Raw genomic sequence first — 19854 nt, forward strand, 5'->3', positions numbered from 1 at the left:
TTTGCACCGAAGCCTTCCTCACTCCGCAAACTATAGAGGGGAAGGCTATGTTATATACGGCCAAAACTGAGCTTAAAATTCGCTGGCAGATCAGAATGGTAATCTGCCTCTGAGAACAGCACCACCAAATGCACTCCAGATACGTCTCCTGCTCATCAATATATTTTACCCCTTTCTCATTGACATTAACTGAGAATTCAACTAAAATACACTTCTAAAAAGGACATACAAGTAACTATCAAACTACTTTTTTAACTCCTTTTTTTTTTTTTTTTTTTATTTGAATTTCACATACAAAATAGATCCATAAAAATGGAAAAAACACATTACTCTAACACTAGACATAATAGTTACAATTCTTTTTCATCATTTTTTATTTTTATTTTTTTTAACTCCTTAAGGAGCCATATTTTACCTTAAGGACCAGGCCATTTTTTGCAAATCTGACCAGTGTCACTTTACGTGGTGATAACTTTAAAACGCTTTTGCTTATCCAGGCCATTCTAAGTTAGTTTTTTCATCACATATTGTACTTCATGACACTGGTAAAATGAAGTAAAAAAAAATCATTTTTATTTATAAAAAAATACAAAATTTACCAAAGGTTTGTTTCAATTTCTCTACTTCTATAATACATAGTAATACCTCCAAAAAATAGTTATTACTTTACATTCCCCATATGTCTACTTCATGTTAGGATCATTTTGGGAATGACATTTTAGTTTTTGGGGACGTTACAAGGCTTAGAAGTTTAGAAGCAAATCTTGAAATTTTTCAGAAATTTTCAAAAACCTTTTTGGAAGGCAGATTCTGCTGGACTGGTTTATTTACACCATGTCCCATTTGAGGCCCCCCTGATGCACCCCTAGAGTATAAACTCCATAAAAGTGACCCCATCTAAGAAACTACACCCCTCAAGGTATTCATAACAGTTTTTACAAACTTTGTTAACCCTTTAGGTGTTGCACAAGAGTTATTGGCAAATGGAGATGGAAAATTTGCCCCAAAATTGTAATTTTAAAATTAAATTTTAATCCAATTTTTTCCAGTAAAAAATCAAGGGTAAACAGCCAAACAAAACTCAATATTTATTGCCCTGATTCTGTAGTTTGCAGAAACACCCCATATGTGGCCGTAAACTACTGTACGGGCACACAGTAGGGCGTAGAGGGAAAGGTGCGCCGTATGGTTTTTGGAAGGCAGATTTTGCTGGACTTGTTTGTTTACACTATGTCCCATTTGAAGTCCCCTGATGCACCCCTAGAGTAGAAACTCCAAAAAATTGACCCCATTTTGGAAACTACGGAATAAGGTGGCAGTTTTGTTGGGACTATTTTTTTAGGGTACATATGATTTTTGGTTTATCTATATTACATTTTTGTGAGGCAAGGTTACCAAAAATATAAATTCTGAAATTTCATCTCAATTTGCCATAAACTGTTGAGGAACACGTAAAGGGTTAATAAAGTTTGTAAAATCAGTTTTGAATACCTTGAGGGGTGTAGTTTCTTAGATGGGGTTGCTTTTATGAAGTTTCTACTCTAGGGGTGCATCAGGGGGGCTTCAAATGGGACATGGGAAAAAAAAAAAAAAGACTATAAAAATCTGCCTTCCAGAAACCATACGGCGTTCCTTTACTTCTGCGCCCTGCCCTTTGGTCATACAGCAGTTTACGACAACATATGGGGTGTTTCTGTAAACGGCAGAATCGGGGTAATAAATATAAAGTTTTGTTTGGCTGTTAACCCTTGCTTTGTTACTGGGAAAAAACTGATTAAAATGGAAAATTTGCCCAAAAATTGCTTTTTTGCCCGGTATATATTTTAAAATTTTTAAAGTTTTCATCTGAGGGGTTAGGGGGGGTATTTTTATAGAGCAGATTCTTACGGACGTGGCGATACCTAATATGTCTACATTTATTTATTTGTTTTACACTATAAGATCAGGGCCTTGAGGACTGCCTCATAGAACTGAAGGAATGTCCCTGTGTTGCCAGTGCTCTGGGACAGCACAAAAGAGTTGTACAAGGCAACCTGCGCCAAGTAGACCGCAACTTTTTTGTAACATGCCCGGGTTTTGCGCATAGCGTTATATGGCTTGAGGACTTGATCAGATAGATCATCTCCTCCCATATACCGATTGTAGTTGACGATACAATCGGGCTTGAAGACCGTTGCCGCGGTACCTCGCACAGGGACAGGGGTGATGCAGTTACCATGAATTGTGGACAGTACAACGACATCACTCTTGTCTTTATATCTGACCAGCAACAGGTTTCCAGGTTTAAGGGCACGGGTCTCACCCCTGGGGATAGGTACCTGGAGGGGTCGGTAGGGAGGCCGCGTTGATTTTTCCGCAGGGTCCCACAAGCGGACGTGGATCTGGCGGCGAGGGACTGGAGCAAGGGGATACTAGTATAAAAGTTATTTACGTATGGGTAGTAACCCTTAGCTAGCAGTGGGTGCATAAGGTCCCACACAAGTTTCCCGCTAACACCCAGAGTGGGGGGACATTCTGGGGGTTGAATACGGGAATCTCGCCCCTCGTACACACGAAACTTGTAAGTGTACCCTGAGGTACTCTCACAAAGTTTGTACAGCTTCACGCCATACCTCGCCCGCTTAGAGGGAACATACTGGCGGAAAAGGAGTCTCCCCTTGAAAGCAATGAGAGGCTCATCAATCATCCCTTCCAGGTACATAGGCCTGTACAAATTTGGCCCCAAAGTGATCGATGACCGGCCTGATTTTGTACAGGCGGTCAAAGGCAGGATCACCTTGGGGGGAACATGCTGCATTATCTGAATAATGCAGGCATTTCCGGATAGCCTCAAACCGGGAGCGTGTCATGGCCGTACTGTAAAGTGGGGTCTGGTAGAGGACGTCCCCACTCCAGTAATGCCTGACACTAGGTTTCTTGATTAGGCCTATGTGCAGCACGAGGCCCCAAAACATCGTCCTCTCTGCTGCACTGACCGGAGTCCAGCCACCGGGCCTAGCCAAAAAGGAGCCCGGGTGTTGAGCAACAAACTGTTGGGCCTAAAGGTTTGGCCTCATGCACACAACCGTTTTTTTTCACGGTCCGCAAAAACGGGGTCCGTAGGTCCGTGATCCGTGACGGTTTTTTCGTCCGTGGGTCCTTCCTTGATTTTTGGAGGATCCACGGACATGAAAAAAAAGTAGTTTTGGTGTCCGCCTGGCCGTGCGGAGCCAAACGGATCCGTCCTGAATTACAATGCAAGTCAATGGGGACGGATCCGTTTGACGTTGACACAATATGGTGCAATTGCAAACGGATCCGTCCCCCATTGACTTATAATGTAAAGTCAGGAGTCCCTTTTATACCATCGGATCTGAGTTTTCTCCAATCCGATGGTATATTTTAACTTGAAGCGTCCCCATCACCATAGGAACGCCTCTATGTTAGAATATACTGTCGGATAGGAGTTAGATCGTGAAACTCAAATCCGACAGTATATTCTAACACAGAGGCGTTCCCATGGTGATGGGGACGCTTCAGGTTAGAATATACTAAAAGAACTGTGTACATGACTGCCCCCTGCTGCCCCCGTTTTTAACTCATTAGTGGCCAGGGCGGCCTTCCCTCCCCCCCTGTAGTTAACTCTTTGTTGTCCAGTGCGGCCGACCCCCCTCCCTCCCCTGTAGTTAAATCATTGGTGGCCAGTGGGCCCCCCCTCCCTCCCCTGTAGTTAACTCTTTGTTTTCCAGTTCGGCCCCCTCCCTCCCCTGTAGTTAGCTCGTTGGTGGCAAGTGGGCTCTCCCTCCCCCTCCTAATTAAAATCTCCCCCCCCCCTATCATTGGTGGCAGCGGAGAGTACCGATCGGAGTCCCAGTTTAATCGCTGGGGCTCCGATCGGTAACCATGGCAACCAGGACGCTACTGCAGTCCCGGTTGCCATGGTTACTTAGCAATTTGTAGAAGCATTATACTTACCTGCGAGTTGCGATGTCTGTGTCCGGCCGGAAGCTCCTCCTACTGGTAAGTGACAGGTCTGTGCGGCGCATTGCTTAATGATCTGTCACTTACCAGTAGGAGTCAAAACTCAGCTCTGAAAAAGCTTTTATGCAGACGGATCTTCGGATCTGTCTGTATGAAAGTAACCTATGGCCACGGATCACGGACACGGATGCCAATCTTGTGTGCATCCGTGTTCTTTCACGGACCCATTGACTTGAATGGGTCCGTGAACCGTTGTCCGTCAAAAAAATAGGACAGGTCATATTTTTTGGACGGACAGGATACACGGATCACGGTCTAGGCTGCAAAACGGTGCATTTTCCGATTTTTTTTATTTTTTTCCACTGACCCATTGAAAGTCAATGGGTCAGCGGAACAAAACGGCACAACGGCCACGGATGCACACGGTCGTGTGCATGAGGCCTTTGTTTGCTCCACCATTAGATTTACAAAGTGGTCACTGAAAAAAAGACTAAAGTAAATTTAGTGAAGCCCACTGTGGAAATCTGGATTCCTGGTTGGCCTACAAAATCAGAAATCACGGGCTCAAAATGCTCTGGGGTATACCAGACAAGTTCACCGGCAGGGGGCTCCGGTGGATTTAACTGGTGGGTCGGAAAACTAGTACGAGCCCCAGAGCTGCTCGTACTAGGGTGGGCCACAGGGTCCCTAGCATGGCGGTCCCCTTGCTCCACCTGGCGGCGTCCCCGCCGCCTTGGGGGCTCATCATCATCGCTAGATGATAAGGAGGACACGGATGACAAAAGGAAAGTGGGGTTGTCCTCACTGGGACTCTCGGACTCGGAGGCAAGCTGGGCGTATGCCTACTCGGCCGAGAACATTCGGCGGACCATAGGGGAGTGTGTGTGTGCGTGCGTAATAAACTTTTTATTTGGTGTTCGTGTGTGTGGGGGCACTGGTGTTTGCGAACTCACCCTAAACCTAACAGACATCAATCTAAATCGCTGATCAACCGTCCAAAGTTGATCAGCAGTGAGTGTGCAATGCGCTAAAAGTCAGCGTACGCACACAAAAACTGCTTGCGCCCCCAAAAAGTTGTGGGGGGAGAGGGGCAAGCTGTGCTGTTGACCGCCGACACCCGATTTAGGGTGATGCAACAAAAATTTTTTTTTTTTTGTTTTGTTTTTTCTCACTAACTTTCCCTGAATATCCCTGCCTAACCTAAACTGACCCTAACCTTTCCCTAAATACCTGGTGGTGCTGGGCACAGATTGGGGTGCTGGCTGGAGATCCGTGCAGCTGGCGATCCACGTGCAGCGCTCCTCTCTCCTTGGGCTCCCGGACACAAAAGGAGGAAGAGAGGAGCGCTGCGGTAATTTGAATGGTCCGCCCAGCCGACCAATGAGAGCGATCCTGAGAGGTAATGTCACCATCACCTCTCAGGATCGCAGGATGGTAATTGGTGGTGTATTATCACACCACCGATCACCATCCTATTTCGGGTTATTGGGTCCCCAGAGACCCGAATAACCCGGAAACGCAGCAAACCGCAGGTCTGAATTGACCTGCGGTTTGCTGCGATTGCCGACAAGGGGGTGTCACAGGACCCCCCGGCTCATTGAGCCAAGGTGCCTGCTCAATGATTTGAGCAGGCACTGGGTTCCGATCACCGCCCGCCGGACAACATGCTGTACCGGTACGTCATGTGTTCGGAACAGGTTAAAACTGCTAAAAATACATGCCATGCCCATGTGTACTAGGTTTTGGTGGCATTTTGGACGATTAGCTCACTGCCTAAAACCATTATTGCCCATGTGAGCCTAGCTGAAGTCTAAAGACTCGAGGACTGCTATCTATCCAGCTAAAGGAGGCTGTTTTGTGTTGGTAATTACATAAGCTGTAAGGGAGAATCATCTGGAAGGACTGTGAAAAGAGTATTTTGGATAGGAGAGCCATTTTGATTATGTGCTCTGTCGAATCAAGATAGTGATACTCTTCGCCATTTGTTAGCCAGTTAACTTTCAATACCTAAAAAAGACTAGCAGTTTTATTGTAATGATCTGCGAGTAGACGGTCATGGGAAACTAATATTGTGCAATGTTCTTTTACAAAGGGAAAACAAAAGGTACCGAGTGTTTGTGATCACTCCCCTGCTCCCAGGGTTTGAAGGAGATATTTCAACTGGTGGAGGAAGTGCATTGCAGGCTGTCATGCACTACAATTACAGGTAACGGCACTTGCAGACGCAACAGGACATGTAATTATACAAAGTTGTTCTACTCTTGTTATCGTAACTTAGTGAGTTGTCATCGGTGCTTTGTAAATATGAGAAATGTATGATGATAAATCTGCATTTTGTAAATTAAGAGATACGGCTATTTGTAATGATAGATGTGGTTTATCGCCCTCTTGTGGTCATGTGAGTGTTTCATTATTTATTGACCATCTTATAAGTGCTGTACAGGCTCATGGAAAGTATACACATGACACAGTGGAGAAGATGGATAAGAAAGCAGTAGTCTAGCTGCTGCCTTTGCGACCCGTCAGTAAGATTTGTATTTGCCTCTCCATTATCTTCCTGTTACCAACATGCTTGTAAGAGGCAAGGTTAATAAATGCTAGACTTTTTGTAGCACGTTTAGTGGTTTTAATTATTGAGTGACAGCTGTAGTCCAAAGCAGTAAATTGACTTGTATGCAATCTTGGTTTCATCCTTGTCGCACTCTGTTAGTATTGCTAGGAGAAGGGTTCCCACCCTGTATATAATGTATAAAATAAACTCCAGCACAAAATGCACTTGGATTGTTGTTTATTCGATAATTACTGCAGATGTGTGACGTTTCGGCCATGTGGCCTTCTTCAGACTAATGCCGCTTGTGGGTAGAGGAAAGGAAATGGCATAGAACAGGCATGTCCAAACTGCGGCCCTCCAGCTGTTGCAAAACTACAACTCCCAGCATGCCCTAATAGCTGTAAGCTAACAGCTGGAGGGCCGCAGTTTGGACATGCCTGGCATAGAATATTCAACGTTGTGGTGTGGAAGCAGAATCCGCTGCGTTGTACAACACAGCGAATTCTGCTGCCACACCACAGCGCTTTGCCTTCTATGCCATTTCCTTTCCTCTACCCACAAGCGGCATTAGTCTGAAGAAGGCCACATGGCCGAAACGTCACACAACAATCCAAGTGCATTTCGTGCAGGAGTTTATTGTATGCAATCTTGTGCACTGCAGCTGTCACTCAATAGGAAAAATCTATCAAAAGTGCCACAAAATGTGTAGGTGTTGCCCCAGCCAAACACAGAATTATTATGTTTTGATCATTTTGTAGAGTTTCTTACTGCATTGTGTCTCGTTCTTTATTTTTTCTTATTCTGTTTTTTTCCCATTCAAAATTGATAGAACCATTTGCAGAGGAGAACACTCGATCATTGAACAGCTAAGAGCAGAAGGTAAGTTTGCTGTTTTTCCCTGTACAGGACAGAGTTTCTCGGTTTAGCAGGGCTGAGATTGTGTAGGTTGCACAATGTTTCCTGATTTCACACATTGTTAGTAGTTGTTCTTAGGTCTACAGGTAGACTTCATTATAAAAGATAACTGCAACATGTAAGGGTGGGCTTACACTCCCATTTGTGGCCTCGGGTAACGCTCACACTGGTAACTGCCGGACTGCACCTGGACTTGTCACTGTGGCTAGAACTAGTTTAGCTTAATGCTGCACCCCCTTCTGTTCCAGTTAGCTTTCTCTGGCTCTCCCGGGAGTGGCAAGGCGATTGATTTGCTGCAAGATTGTACAATACTGTCCTAGCTGAGGCAGGAAAAGTCCATTCTAAAGGAGGGTCACACCGCTCAACAGGATGCTGCTGCTTCTCCTTACTAGTGATCAGTAGAGGGTCTCAGCGCTGGCACCCCAGTGAACATACAGTAGGGGAGATTTAGCGAAGTCAATGTTTTGAAATCTCCCGCACTGTCAGAGGATGCCCCTAATTTATGACAAGGCGCATGCGCTCTGAATGATTTGTCTTCGTTTGTGCCAGAACACTGGTGCAAATGAAGATAAAATTCTAAAGCCCGCTGGCCCTGCCGCCTTCCCACCGACATCATGCACCCTTTTGGGAAGGTGGCAAGGGCGGCATAGAAACATCACCTGCAACAAAAATTGTCACAAGTGGATTTTAAATAGACACTGTGTTAGCGACTTTCTTACTCCAGAAATGTGATGAGGACTTTCCCTGATAATTTCTAACAGAACAGCATTTTCTACGCAGAAGTTTTTTTGTTTTTGTTTTTAAATGACAGTTACCAGTATTCTGTAAGTTGTCAGAAAATAAGCAGTGAATGACAAATTCACCTCTTCAGTATGTTTTATAATGGGAAAAATAAAAAATGTCACTTACCTTAACCTATAGTATGCAGCTCAACAGCATCAGTCATTATGTTCACATACAAGTAGAAGCAGGTGTCTGTTTATCATGGGTTACAACTTGCAGTTCCATTACATAGGTTTGTAGAACTTTCTTTGTCCTTTAAAATATACACCAGGCTGGTACTGTCTGATACTCACTAAGCAATGGTTTGCTGCTGTTCAGCCTGCCTCTAGGGGGAGCCCTTGTTCTGTCTTCATACTATAATACTCAGAACACGTTGCATTCTGTCATTTGTAACTAATAAATGTTCTGTTCCTTTCAGTTGGGGATAAATGGCTGAACTACATTTCCTTCTGTGGTCTTCGGACACATGCAGAACTGGACGGAAACCTTGTTACTGAACTGATATATGTTCACAGCAAGCTGCTTATTTCTGATGATAACACAGTCATTATTGGTAAGAGCGTACACAGATTTTTATCAAATCACTTTTTATATAACCTGTAAATGCAGTTCTGTTAAGAAGTTAGTGAACACTTGATAACCTGTTTTCATATATGTGTGGTTCAAACAGATTTTATTCCCTATTTTATTATTAATAGTTATTAAATGACTAAAATAGAGCTGATGGGGTCATGTACCATGCGCTAGGACATTTACTCTGGTCCCTCAAATGCAAGTTTCCAAACCAAAGATATTACTAAAGGATGTTACTATACAGGATAAGTTTTCCAAACCACACCCCTTTTCTGACATCACTTTCTGCTCTACCGCTATAGGGCGAACTGCACCACCCAAACTTCCTGCCCTCCCCACCCCCTGAAGACCCATTGCACATACCATTAATACATACAGGTTTCTGCTCTGTTTGTCCTGCTTCCTCCTGCACCTGGACCAGGAAAGCACTGCTCTGTGGTTGGAGGAAACCAGCAAAATTCAGAATTCCAATCCGACATAAAAAAAAAAGTTGACATTCAAAGTGGTCTAGGGCTACTTTCACACTCGCGTTTGTTGCGGATCCGTCATGGATCTGCACAAACGCATCCGTTAAGATAATACAACCGTCTGCATTCTCTTTAACATAGCCAAGACGGATCCGTCTTGAACACCATTGAAAGTCAATAGAGGATGGATCAGTTTTCTATTGTGCCAGATTGTGTCAGTGAAAACGGATCCGTCCCCATTGACTTACATTGTATGTCAGAACGGATCAGTTTCGTCCGACGGGCTGCAAGCTCCAAAGCGGAATGGAGACTGAACTGATGCAAACTGATGCATTCTGAGCGGATCCTTTTCCATTCAGAATGCATTAGGGCAAAATTGATCTGTTTTACACCGCTTAGGAGATCCCTGAACGGATCTCAAAAACGGAAACCAAAACGCCAGTGTGAAAGTAGCTTAACTTGAACAATACAATGTAAATAGTTCAGAAGCAGCGTTTTCCTTGAAGATTGATATAGTTAATTCTCCCATGGCCTTCACTAGACATATTCCAATTGAGTTCTATGCCGGTACTTTAGAAGGATGAATGTTAACTATATTACCATGCCAAGTTATTTTTTTCATGTCAGAAGACTAGATCTGAGGAGTTTGATCAGATCAGACAACCACCTAATTCATGGCTGTGGTGCTATGTAGAGTAACCAAACGCCTTTGGCTTTACTTTGAGGTTTCAGGTACTTATCACAGAAGCTACACCATTGATTTAGATGGTCTATTCCTTAAAACGTTGTGTTGGAGACTTTCAGTGAAAGTGGTGCTCTGTTCGCTTTTTAGTTCTGGAAATTTGTGATGATTTTTAAGCACAGGAGCCAGAAATTGGTGATGTTTGGTTTGTCTTGGAAAGTAATAAATCAGTGCCTTGAACTGTGAAATGCACAGTGTGCATCAGGTAGTCTGAGAAGTGGTGCAGCCATCTTGGATGGCAGAGGCGGAGCCTGGGAATTGGCAGATTTGTAGCTGAAAGATGAAAAGGAGGGTGCCATGTAAGTGTTCTATTCACTTCACTGTGAATTGTATTTTCTTGAACCGGAGGGTCACTTTAAATATGAAAATCTATACAACTAATATTTTGCGCATTCATTGAACTCTATGCATGTGGCAAACACGTATCAGGAGGGTTCTGTGACATGCATCCAAAACAAAAGCAATGGAGAGAATGGAATAAATTACAATCCAAGAAAAATTTGTAAAAAGGGGTTTTCTGGGCTTACTATGGTATTTAACAGATATGCACATGTACTTGTTTACCTCATGTACAGCTTCCCCATAGATATTTTTTTTTTTTTCAATTTGGACTCTCCTGACTCTTCCTTACACACTATGTAAACAAATGAGACTGGTTTGTTACCATCATGTATATAGCACTTCCTGTCCACCCGAACCCATGATGCCCAGCTACAGTAGTTACATAGACACTCCCCAGTTACTGCCCCATACAACACCCAGCTAGTTTATAGCTCCTCCCACCAGCTAGTTACATAGACACACCCCTTTCACTGGCCCCATTGCTGCTTTGCCACACCCATGGACATAACATCACAGGAAGTAAGAAAGCGCTGCATGGACATGGTCATGTGACCACAGCCTTCAATCGAAGATAACGGCAATAAAGGTAAAAGAAATTTATCATAAAATTACAGTTATCTTTATAAATAATAATTGTGAAGGATTTTAAAAGATCTTGAAGCAAACAATAAAACCCCTTTAAAGATATAAGTAGCATCTACAGAATGCCTGTGTCTGCCAGAAGTATATAGACTTTGTAAAGGTACTATAAAAGCAGTAGAACCCAACCGTTACCGTAGTTTAGATATGGAGAATTAAACCATTGCATATTACTAATATAAGAAATGCATGAAATTATAATTAATTATTAACGTGTCTGAGAGACACATGGCATTTATTGGAACTGTATCCATACCTACATGCTATGACTGGCTGGTATGGCTGATTGCACAGTTGTGTCATGGATAGAAATATACTGCTCTGATTTCAGTACTCAATGCTAAAGGCACAAAATTGTGTAACTGCTGAAATGTACTATTTTTCTAAGTTTACTGCTTGTTGCATTTTGCAGAAAACCGAGCATGCGTCAAGAGTGGGCTAGCTGTCAAAATGTAGCCCATCTGTCTTGAATCGAAGTCAAGTTTAGCAATTAAACTTGACAAACCTGCTATCGGTTCTTTGAAGAACAGAGAGTGCCTTGAAAAGAGATTTTTTGGCATTGTCTGTACTGCAAAATCACGTTTCATATTCATAATTATTTAGACTCCTAATTATTCATAATTATTTTCATGCATTAATATATGTGGATTTAGCTGATGACATTTTTTGAACTGTCTTCAATTCTTATTTAGGCCTTGTTGTCTGTGCACAAAAAATTTGTGTACCTATATTGTCCCATAAGTAAAAACAAGTGTCAGTTTGTGCACTGAGAACTGTATTACACCATATGGCTGGCACCTGTTTTGGCCTCAAAGGGTTGTTCCAGGATCTTAAAGAGAGACAAATCTGAGACAATGAGGCCATGTCGCTAGGATATGCCCCCATTGTCTGATAGGTGTGGGTAACACCGCTAGGACCCGCACCTATACCGAGAACGGAGCGGGCCACAGTGGTGGCTCCAGTCCGGCCCCTATCAATCGCTCCCCATAGAAGTGAAGCACCGCGCACTGCTCCCATTCACTTTTATGGGCCCAACAGAAATAGCCAAGCCAGCTTGGCTATTTTCGGCGGCCCCATAGAAATTAATTGAGGCGGCTGAGCATGCGCAGTGCACCCTCCACCACTTTTGGGGCACCGTTTAGGAGATAGGTGCGGGTCTCACCACTAGGACCCGCATCTATCAGACAATGGGGGCATATCTTAGCGATATGCTCCCATTGTCTCGGATGAGACAACCCCTTTAACCGCCTCCGGACCGCCTAACGCAGATCTGCGGTCCGGAGGCGGCAGCTCTGCGCAGAGTGACACACATACGCGTCATCTCGCGAGAGCCGTGAATTCCTGTGAACGCACGCACACAGGCACGCGCGTTCACAGGATCGGAACGTAAGAGACAGGATCTCCAGCCTGTCAGCGGCGATCAACCTGTAATTTATACATTTAAACCCCTGCTGCTTTTTCTTATACTCATGATCACCCCGGTGTACAAGTATAAGTGACTGACAGCTATCTCTGTATACACACTTACACAGGGACTGCTATCAATCCCTTAAAAAACCTTCCCCATGTGCAGCGATCAGTGGCTGACGGCTATCTCTGTATACACACTTAGGCCTCTTGCACACGAACGTTTGTTTTTTCCGTTCTGTTTTTTGAGTTCCGTATACGGTCTGCATTTCATTGGGTCCGTGAAAAACTGGATGTACTTTGTATGCATTCCTTTTCCGTTCAAAGATAGAACATGTCCTATAGTACTGTCCCTATTTTTTGTGGAATCCATTTTTTGCAGACCGTCGTGTGCAAGAAGTCTTACACAGAGAATACTATCAATCACTGATAAAACCTCCTCTGAGTACAGCTATTAGTGTCTGACAGTTGTCTCTGTATACACATTTAAACAGAGAATGCTATCAATCACTGGTAACACCTTCCCAGTGTACAGCTATCAATGACTGACATCTATCTCTGTATACACCCTTACACAGAGAATGCTATCAATCACTGATAAGACCTCCCCCGTATACAGTTATCAGTGATTGACAGCTATCTCTGTATACACATAACGAAACAGCAGCAGATTGTCGGGAAGGAAGTTTTCCTTCCTGACAATGGCCTGCTTGCTGGTGCAGGAGACTGCTGCATTTACACGCAGCAGTCTCCTCCACAGTATGGAGAGGAGCAATTGGTAATGCCATCGCTTGTGCCCATACAGACTTGTTGTTTCCCGCCAGCAGGACGTGTTTACACAGCAAAATCTACTGCGTGCAAGCAACAATTTTTGTGTCCGCATGAATTATGCGATTGCTCAATGATCAATGATTGCTCAATGAATTATGCGATATGCTGCCAGATAATCACTAATGAGCGTTCTTATGAACGCTTGTTAGCGATCATCTTGCGCATTCTCAGGCCATTTAGAGGGCCCTTTACACCAAGAATATTATCAATCACTGATAACACCTTCCCCATGTACAGGTATCAGTGACTGACAGTATTCTCTGTGTAAGTGTGTATATAGAGATGGCTATCAATCACTGATTTAACCTCCCCTGTGTACAGCTGTCAGTGACTGACTGCTATCTCTGTATATACACTTACACAGAGAATACGATCAATCACTGATAACACCTCCCCTGTACAGCTATCAGTGAATGACCGCTATCTATGTATACACACGTACGCAGAGAATGCTATCAATCACTGGTAACACCTTCCCCATGTACAGCTGTCAGTGACTGACAGGTATACAGTTGCAAGAAAAAGTATGTGAACCCTTTGGAATGATATGGATTTCTGCACAAATTGGTCATAAAATGTGATCTGATCTTCATCTAAGTCACAACAATAGAAAATTAGTCTGCCTAAACTAATAACACACACATAATTAAATGTTACCATGTTTTTATTGAACACACCATGTAAACATTCACAGTGCAGGTGGAAAAAGTATGTGAACCCTTGGATTTAATAACTGGTTGAATCTCCTTTGGCAGCAATAACTTTAAACGTTTCCTGTAGTTGCAGATCAGACGTGCACAACGGTCAGGAGTAATTCTTGACCATTCCTCTTTACAGACCTGTTTCAGTTCAGCAATATTCTTGGGATGTCTGGTGTGAATCACTTGAGGTCATGCCACAGCATCTCAATCGGGTTGAGGTCAGGACTCTGACTGGGCCACTCCAGAAGGCGTATTTTCCTCTGTTTAAGCCATTCTGTGGTTCTGTGATTTACTTCTATGCTTTGGGTTGTTGTCCTGTTGCAACACCCATCTTCTGTTGAGCTTCAGCTGGTGGACAGATGGCCTTAAGTTCTCTTGCAAAATATCTTGATAAACTTGGGAATTCATTTTTCCTTCGATGATAGCAATCTGTCCAGGCCCTGACGCAGCAAAGCAGCCCCAAACCATGATGCCCCCACCACCATACTTCACAGTTGGGATGAGGTTTTGATGTTGGAGTGCTGTGCCGCTTTTTCTCCACACATAGTGTTGTGTGTTTCTTCCAAACAACTCAGCTTTGGTTTCATCTGTCCACAGAATATTTTGCCAGTACTGCTGTGGAACATCCAGGTGCTCTTGTGCAAACTGTAAACGTGCAGCAATGTTTTTTTTGGACAGCAGTGGCTTCCTCTGTGGTATCCTCCCATGAAATCCATTCTTGTTTAGTGTTTTACATATCGTAGATTCGCTAACAGGGATGTTAGCATATGCCAGAGACTTTTGTAAGTCTTTAGCTGACACTCTAGGATTCTTCTTCGCCTCATTGAGCAGTCTGCGCTGTGCTCTTGCAGTCATCTTTACAGGACGACCACTCCTAGGGAGAGTAGCAGCAGTGCTAAACTTTCTCCATTTATAGACAATTTGTCTTACCGTGGACTGATGAACAGCAAGACTTTTGGAGATACTTTTATAACCCTTTCCAGCTTTATGCAAGTCAACAATTCTTAATCGTAGGTCTTCTGAGAGCTCTTTTGTGCGAGGCATCATTCACATCAGGCAATGCTTCTTGTGAAAAGCAAACTCAGAAATGGTGTGTGTTTTTTATAGGGCAGGGCAGCTGTAACCAACACCTCCAATCTCATCTCATTGACATTGGCTGACACCTCACTCCAATTAGCTTTTGGAGATGTCATTAGTCTAGGGGTTCACATACTTTTTCCACCTGCACTGTGAATGTTTACATGGTGTATTCAATAAAAACATGGTAACATTTAATTATTTGTAAAATACAGTGAAATTAGGGAGGCTCAACACTCTAGATGAACAGATAACAGTGGGTTCGCTGCTGATTGGGTCACTCACCCAATTGTAAAGTGCAAAATTGTAACAAGGAAGAGCAGGCACACCACTTTCTGGAAAATTAGTGGACTACTGGAAATACTCTAATGAGATTATTATAAAAGTTTTATTCTGAGATATCATACATAAAAATGGCCAGTAAATTACTCTAAAATACATTAAAAATAAAATTGATAAAAATTATCACATAAAAGTCAAGGTTGGTATGTAGTATCCTGAAATAATGTCTTCTGAGTTGAAGAAAAAGTTACTTGTCAGTATTAGTCTGTCTCCATGAGACTCTTACCACTCAGCAGTGCCGATATTCTTGGCATGTGGTATACATGCACGGAGCAGTGTAGTCTCCAAGACGCGGGACTCCGTGCGCTGAGCGCCAAATACTGGATCAATTATAACAGGCACACAGCCCGAAAGACGCACTCAAAGTGACTGATGCACAGCAATGAAAAACTGCAATCACATGAGCGCAGGACGCAGGACGCTGGACGCTGGGTTCACAGGGCGTGCTCTCAATCAGGTGATGATATGCAAATAAGTCAGATGTTCTGATCAGCTGGTACAAGTCGCCCAATCCCGTGGTTCACAGGTCCTTGTACCAAAGGTGATCTGTTCCGATCAGCTGGTATGAATCGTCCAGTCCTGTAGTTCACAGGTCCTTGTATCAAGGATAAGTCCAGGTCCTATATTGCGTAAATGGCTGTGTTCAAATAAGAGTTGTTTACAGGATAATACTTTTGATCCACAAAGTCTTCTGTACTTGGGGTCCGGACCAGTACTGGATGTAGGAATTGCGTAGTCGGCTAGACGCGTTTCGAGGCTACCTGCCTCTTCCTCAGTAGCTCAAGGAGCTTCCTCATTTAATTATTTGTGTGTTATTAGTTTAAGCAGACTGGGATTGTCTATTGTTGTGACTTAGATGAAGATCAGATCACATTTTATGACCAATTTGTGCAGAAATCCATATCATTCCAAAGGGTTCACATACTTTTTCTTGCAACTGTATATGTATAAACACTTATACAGAGAATACCATCAATAACTGATAACATATCCCCGTATACATCCGATTTTAAAAAATGTCATCCCCCCTTTAAAAAAAGGTCCGCAACAGAGTCTGCACATAACTTCATCTGTGGTGCAATTCCACTGCATGTCAATCTATGCCAATGCAAAGTGTGAAAATCATGGAAAATTCATGGCAGAATCCAATGGATTTACTGCAGATTTTCCACTTAAGGCCTCTTTCACACTACAGTATGTTGAATTCAGTGTTTTGCGTTCCGTTTTTCACGGATCCGTTGTTCCGTTTTTTGCTTCCGTTGTGGTTCCGTTTCCGTTCCGTTGTTCCGTTCCGTTTTTCCGTATGGCAAATACAGTATACAGTAATTTCATATTAAAAATTGGGCTGGGCATAACATTTTCAATAGATGGTTCCGCAAAAAACGGAACGGATACGGAAGACATACGGATGCATTTCCGTATGTGTTCCGTTTTTTTTGCGGACCCATTGACTTGAATGGAGCCACGGACTGTGATTTGCGGCCAAATATAGGACATGTTCTATCTTTTCAACAGAACGGAAAAACGGAAATACGGAAACGGAATGCATACGGAACACATTCCGTTTTTTTGCGGAACCATTGAAATGAATGGTTCCGTATACGGACCGTATACGGAACGCAAAAAACGGACCGTATACGGAACGCAAAAAACTGTAGTGTGAAAGAGGCCTAAGATTGAGTTCACATGGCAGATTTTGTCTATGGCAAGATCCGCTGTGGATTTCCTGGAGGCTTCTGAAGCAGATTTGCAGTTTGAATGCAGCACATCTATCATTGGCTTTAGCCCCATTTAATGCACGAGCAAATACCCACTATGGTTTCCAGCAGTATCCGCCAATCTGGAAAACTACACAGAAATAAAGCACGGCTATATGAACGGCAGTGCAGACTCCCATTGACAACAGTTGGAAGCGGATTTCACACAGATTTAGATGCAGAATTTGCTCACAATAACCTCTCTGGGAACTCGCTGTGAAAATCTGTCCTGTGTGAACATGCTCTAAAGGTATTATTTTTGTGTTTTCTTTTTGAGTGAAGCCATTCCTGTGCCAAGGATTGCAGTTTTGGCGACACTGTGTATTGTAACTGATAGTAGGGTATAGGGTAAACATGTGTAATCTTTGGCATTTTCAGGCATTTCTGCAGAAAAAAAACACCTTTTATTTCTATTTCTAAAAGTGCTTTTTAGGTTGTGTGAGAAATAATATTGGCCAATTTTTCATGGCCTGAACTAGAATGTGGGTCAGGTGCTGTGGCTGTCAGTGCTGACACTGCCTTATTGGATGTGAGATTGCTGTGGTTCTGTGGTCAAGCTACAATATAAAATCATGAGCGCAAAGAGTCTGCCAAGTTTGGGAGGGGCAGTTCTAGTTTGAAATAGTACACTGCTTTTGGGAAATGTTTTGCCCAAAATGAAGAATATGAAAAAAATTAACCCAATTCATATTATTTTTTTTCCCTTGATGCTAGTGTCTTTGATCCTGTGCCCTGGGGACTAGCATGAAAATATAGAAATTATAGATCTGTTGTCCTCAGGTGGCCCAAATAACTGGCAGATGAAGGGACATTCTACGAAGGAAAGGCAATTTAGTCATCAGTATTGGAAAGGGTTCTTTACAGTTTGAGTAGTCGAACTATGGAATTCCCTAGCTCAAGAAATAGTATAGGCAGATAGGCTAGATGCTTATCTAATAAATGGCATTGAGGATTATAATTAAATGGGTATTCCCACCTGGGACATTAAGAGGGGCAACATCCAATAGCAGTGAATGGAAAGGAAGCCATGCATGTGATGCGTGCTCTCCATTCGCAGTGAGGCCCAGTTCTTGACATCAAGGTGGGTCCCAGAGGTGGGACCCACACCTGTTAAGCTTTTATGGCATATCCTATCGGTATGCCATAAGGGTATAGCTACATGGATTGCAGGTGCGTTGCAGTGTAGCGGTGATCCCATAGAAAAGAATGCAGAGTTAGATTTTTTTTAAAACATTTTTTGCTATTCAGGGGTCTGCGACTGTGACCCTGTTCATTTCTATAGGTCCCTCGCTACAGTGCGATGACCCTACCATTCTGGTCTCGATCAGTGTAGCCGTACCCTGTTCAGGATCCAGAGTGCAACCTCTTTAATGTAGCAATGTTGTACATTTGATGGACCTCTGTAACTATGTAACTACAGATATCGGATCACTATTGTCCTTGTAGTACACTTCACTACCGCCGTACTTTATCAGCCTAGTTTAAATTTTCTTGATTCAAGGGGTCCAAGGACTCAATATCCACACTGCAGCAGAGCGAAACTCTGTAAAAGTGGGTCGATACCAATTAGAAGTTAGGTTACATGCTAAGGGTACTTTCACACTAACGGCAGGACGGATCCGACAGGCTGTTCACCCTGTCGGATCCGTCCTGCCGCTATTTTGCTGGACCGCCGCTCCTTCCCCATTGACTATAATGGGGACGAAGGTGGAGCTCCAGCGCAGCACGGCAGTTTGCGGTGAGAGGCCGCCGGACTAAAAAGTCGGACATGCAGTACTTTTAGTCCGGCGGCCTTTCGCCGTGCACTGCCGTGCTGCCCGGAGCTCCGCCCCCGTCCCCGTTATAGTCAATGGGGACAGAGCGGCGGCACGTCGAAATAGCCGCAGGAAGGATCCGACAGGGTGAACAGCCTGTCAGATCCCTTCTGCCGCTAGTGTGAAAATAGCCTTAGATTATATTTTATTATAGATTATAGAGCTACAGAACCTGGTCAAGTTCAAGCTACTACAAGGAAAAATCTGCTTCTATATAATTCATGGGCAAGTCTGTACATGTGCTCACATTCTCTAGCTGCTCTGAGGGAATAATTTAGGAACTTCTATACCATGTTTTAGATAGAGAGATAGATTGATAGATATACTATAAAAAGGCCTCAGAGGCTACTTTTGGATAGTATACCTCTCGGTAAGAAATCATTAACTGCTAGACATGCCTCTACAATGCACTCAGACATTTTGCCCAGTTGACAAACTTTGAAAGGGAGCGCATCATTGGACTGCGAGAAGCAGGAAGGTAGCTTTGACAATTTGCCTTTGCTGTGGAGTGACATACTGTCTCAACTGCTAGTAGTGATGTGGGGGACATTAACAGCTCAGCGATATGTGCAGGACATCCTGAGGCCACATGTGTTCCTCTCATGGCAGAGCTTCCAACTGGCATTTTTCAGCAGGATAATGCTCACTCATACACCACAAATGTCTCCTTCAGATTGTAACACTTCCTTGGCCTTGGGGTTGCTAGCTTCAGCAACCTAATAGTGTGCAGGATCTAGAGGCCCAGCGGCAACATCTGTGGGCAAATGTGCTGCAGGATACTATACGAAACCTGTATGCCTCCATGTCGAACCATATCTCATCTTGTATCCAGGCTAGAGGAAGCACAGCAGGGAACTAGAGCCTACTTTCAGTTGTACATTTTCCCCAATAAACATATCCTTTATCTGTTATATTGTAATCATTTACATATATCATCATCCTTCTTTATGCAT

General features: G+C 43.4%; 1 protein-coding gene across 6 annotated transcripts in view; it reads left to right on the top strand.

Annotated features, from left to right (window-relative positions):
- The window catches only part of PLD1 (phospholipase D1), a 254625-nt gene that overhangs the window by 224299 nt on the left and 10472 nt on the right, over positions 1-19854 (top strand). For all 6 annotated transcript variants that reach the window (XM_044288588.1, XM_044288589.1, XM_044288586.1 and 3 more), the window contains 3 exons: positions 6053-6166; positions 7341-7390; positions 8628-8762. In XM_044288588.1, coding sequence (XP_044144523.1) covers positions 6053-6166; positions 7341-7390; positions 8628-8762 — 299 coding nt within the window. The remainder of the gene's footprint in view (positions 1-6052; positions 6167-7340; positions 7391-8627; positions 8763-19854) is intronic.

This window comes from Bufo gargarizans, chromosome 4 (assembly GCF_014858855.1).
Source record: "Bufo gargarizans isolate SCDJY-AF-19 chromosome 4, ASM1485885v1, whole genome shotgun sequence".
NCBI classification, from domain to species: domain Eukaryota; kingdom Metazoa; phylum Chordata; class Amphibia; order Anura; family Bufonidae; genus Bufo; species Bufo gargarizans.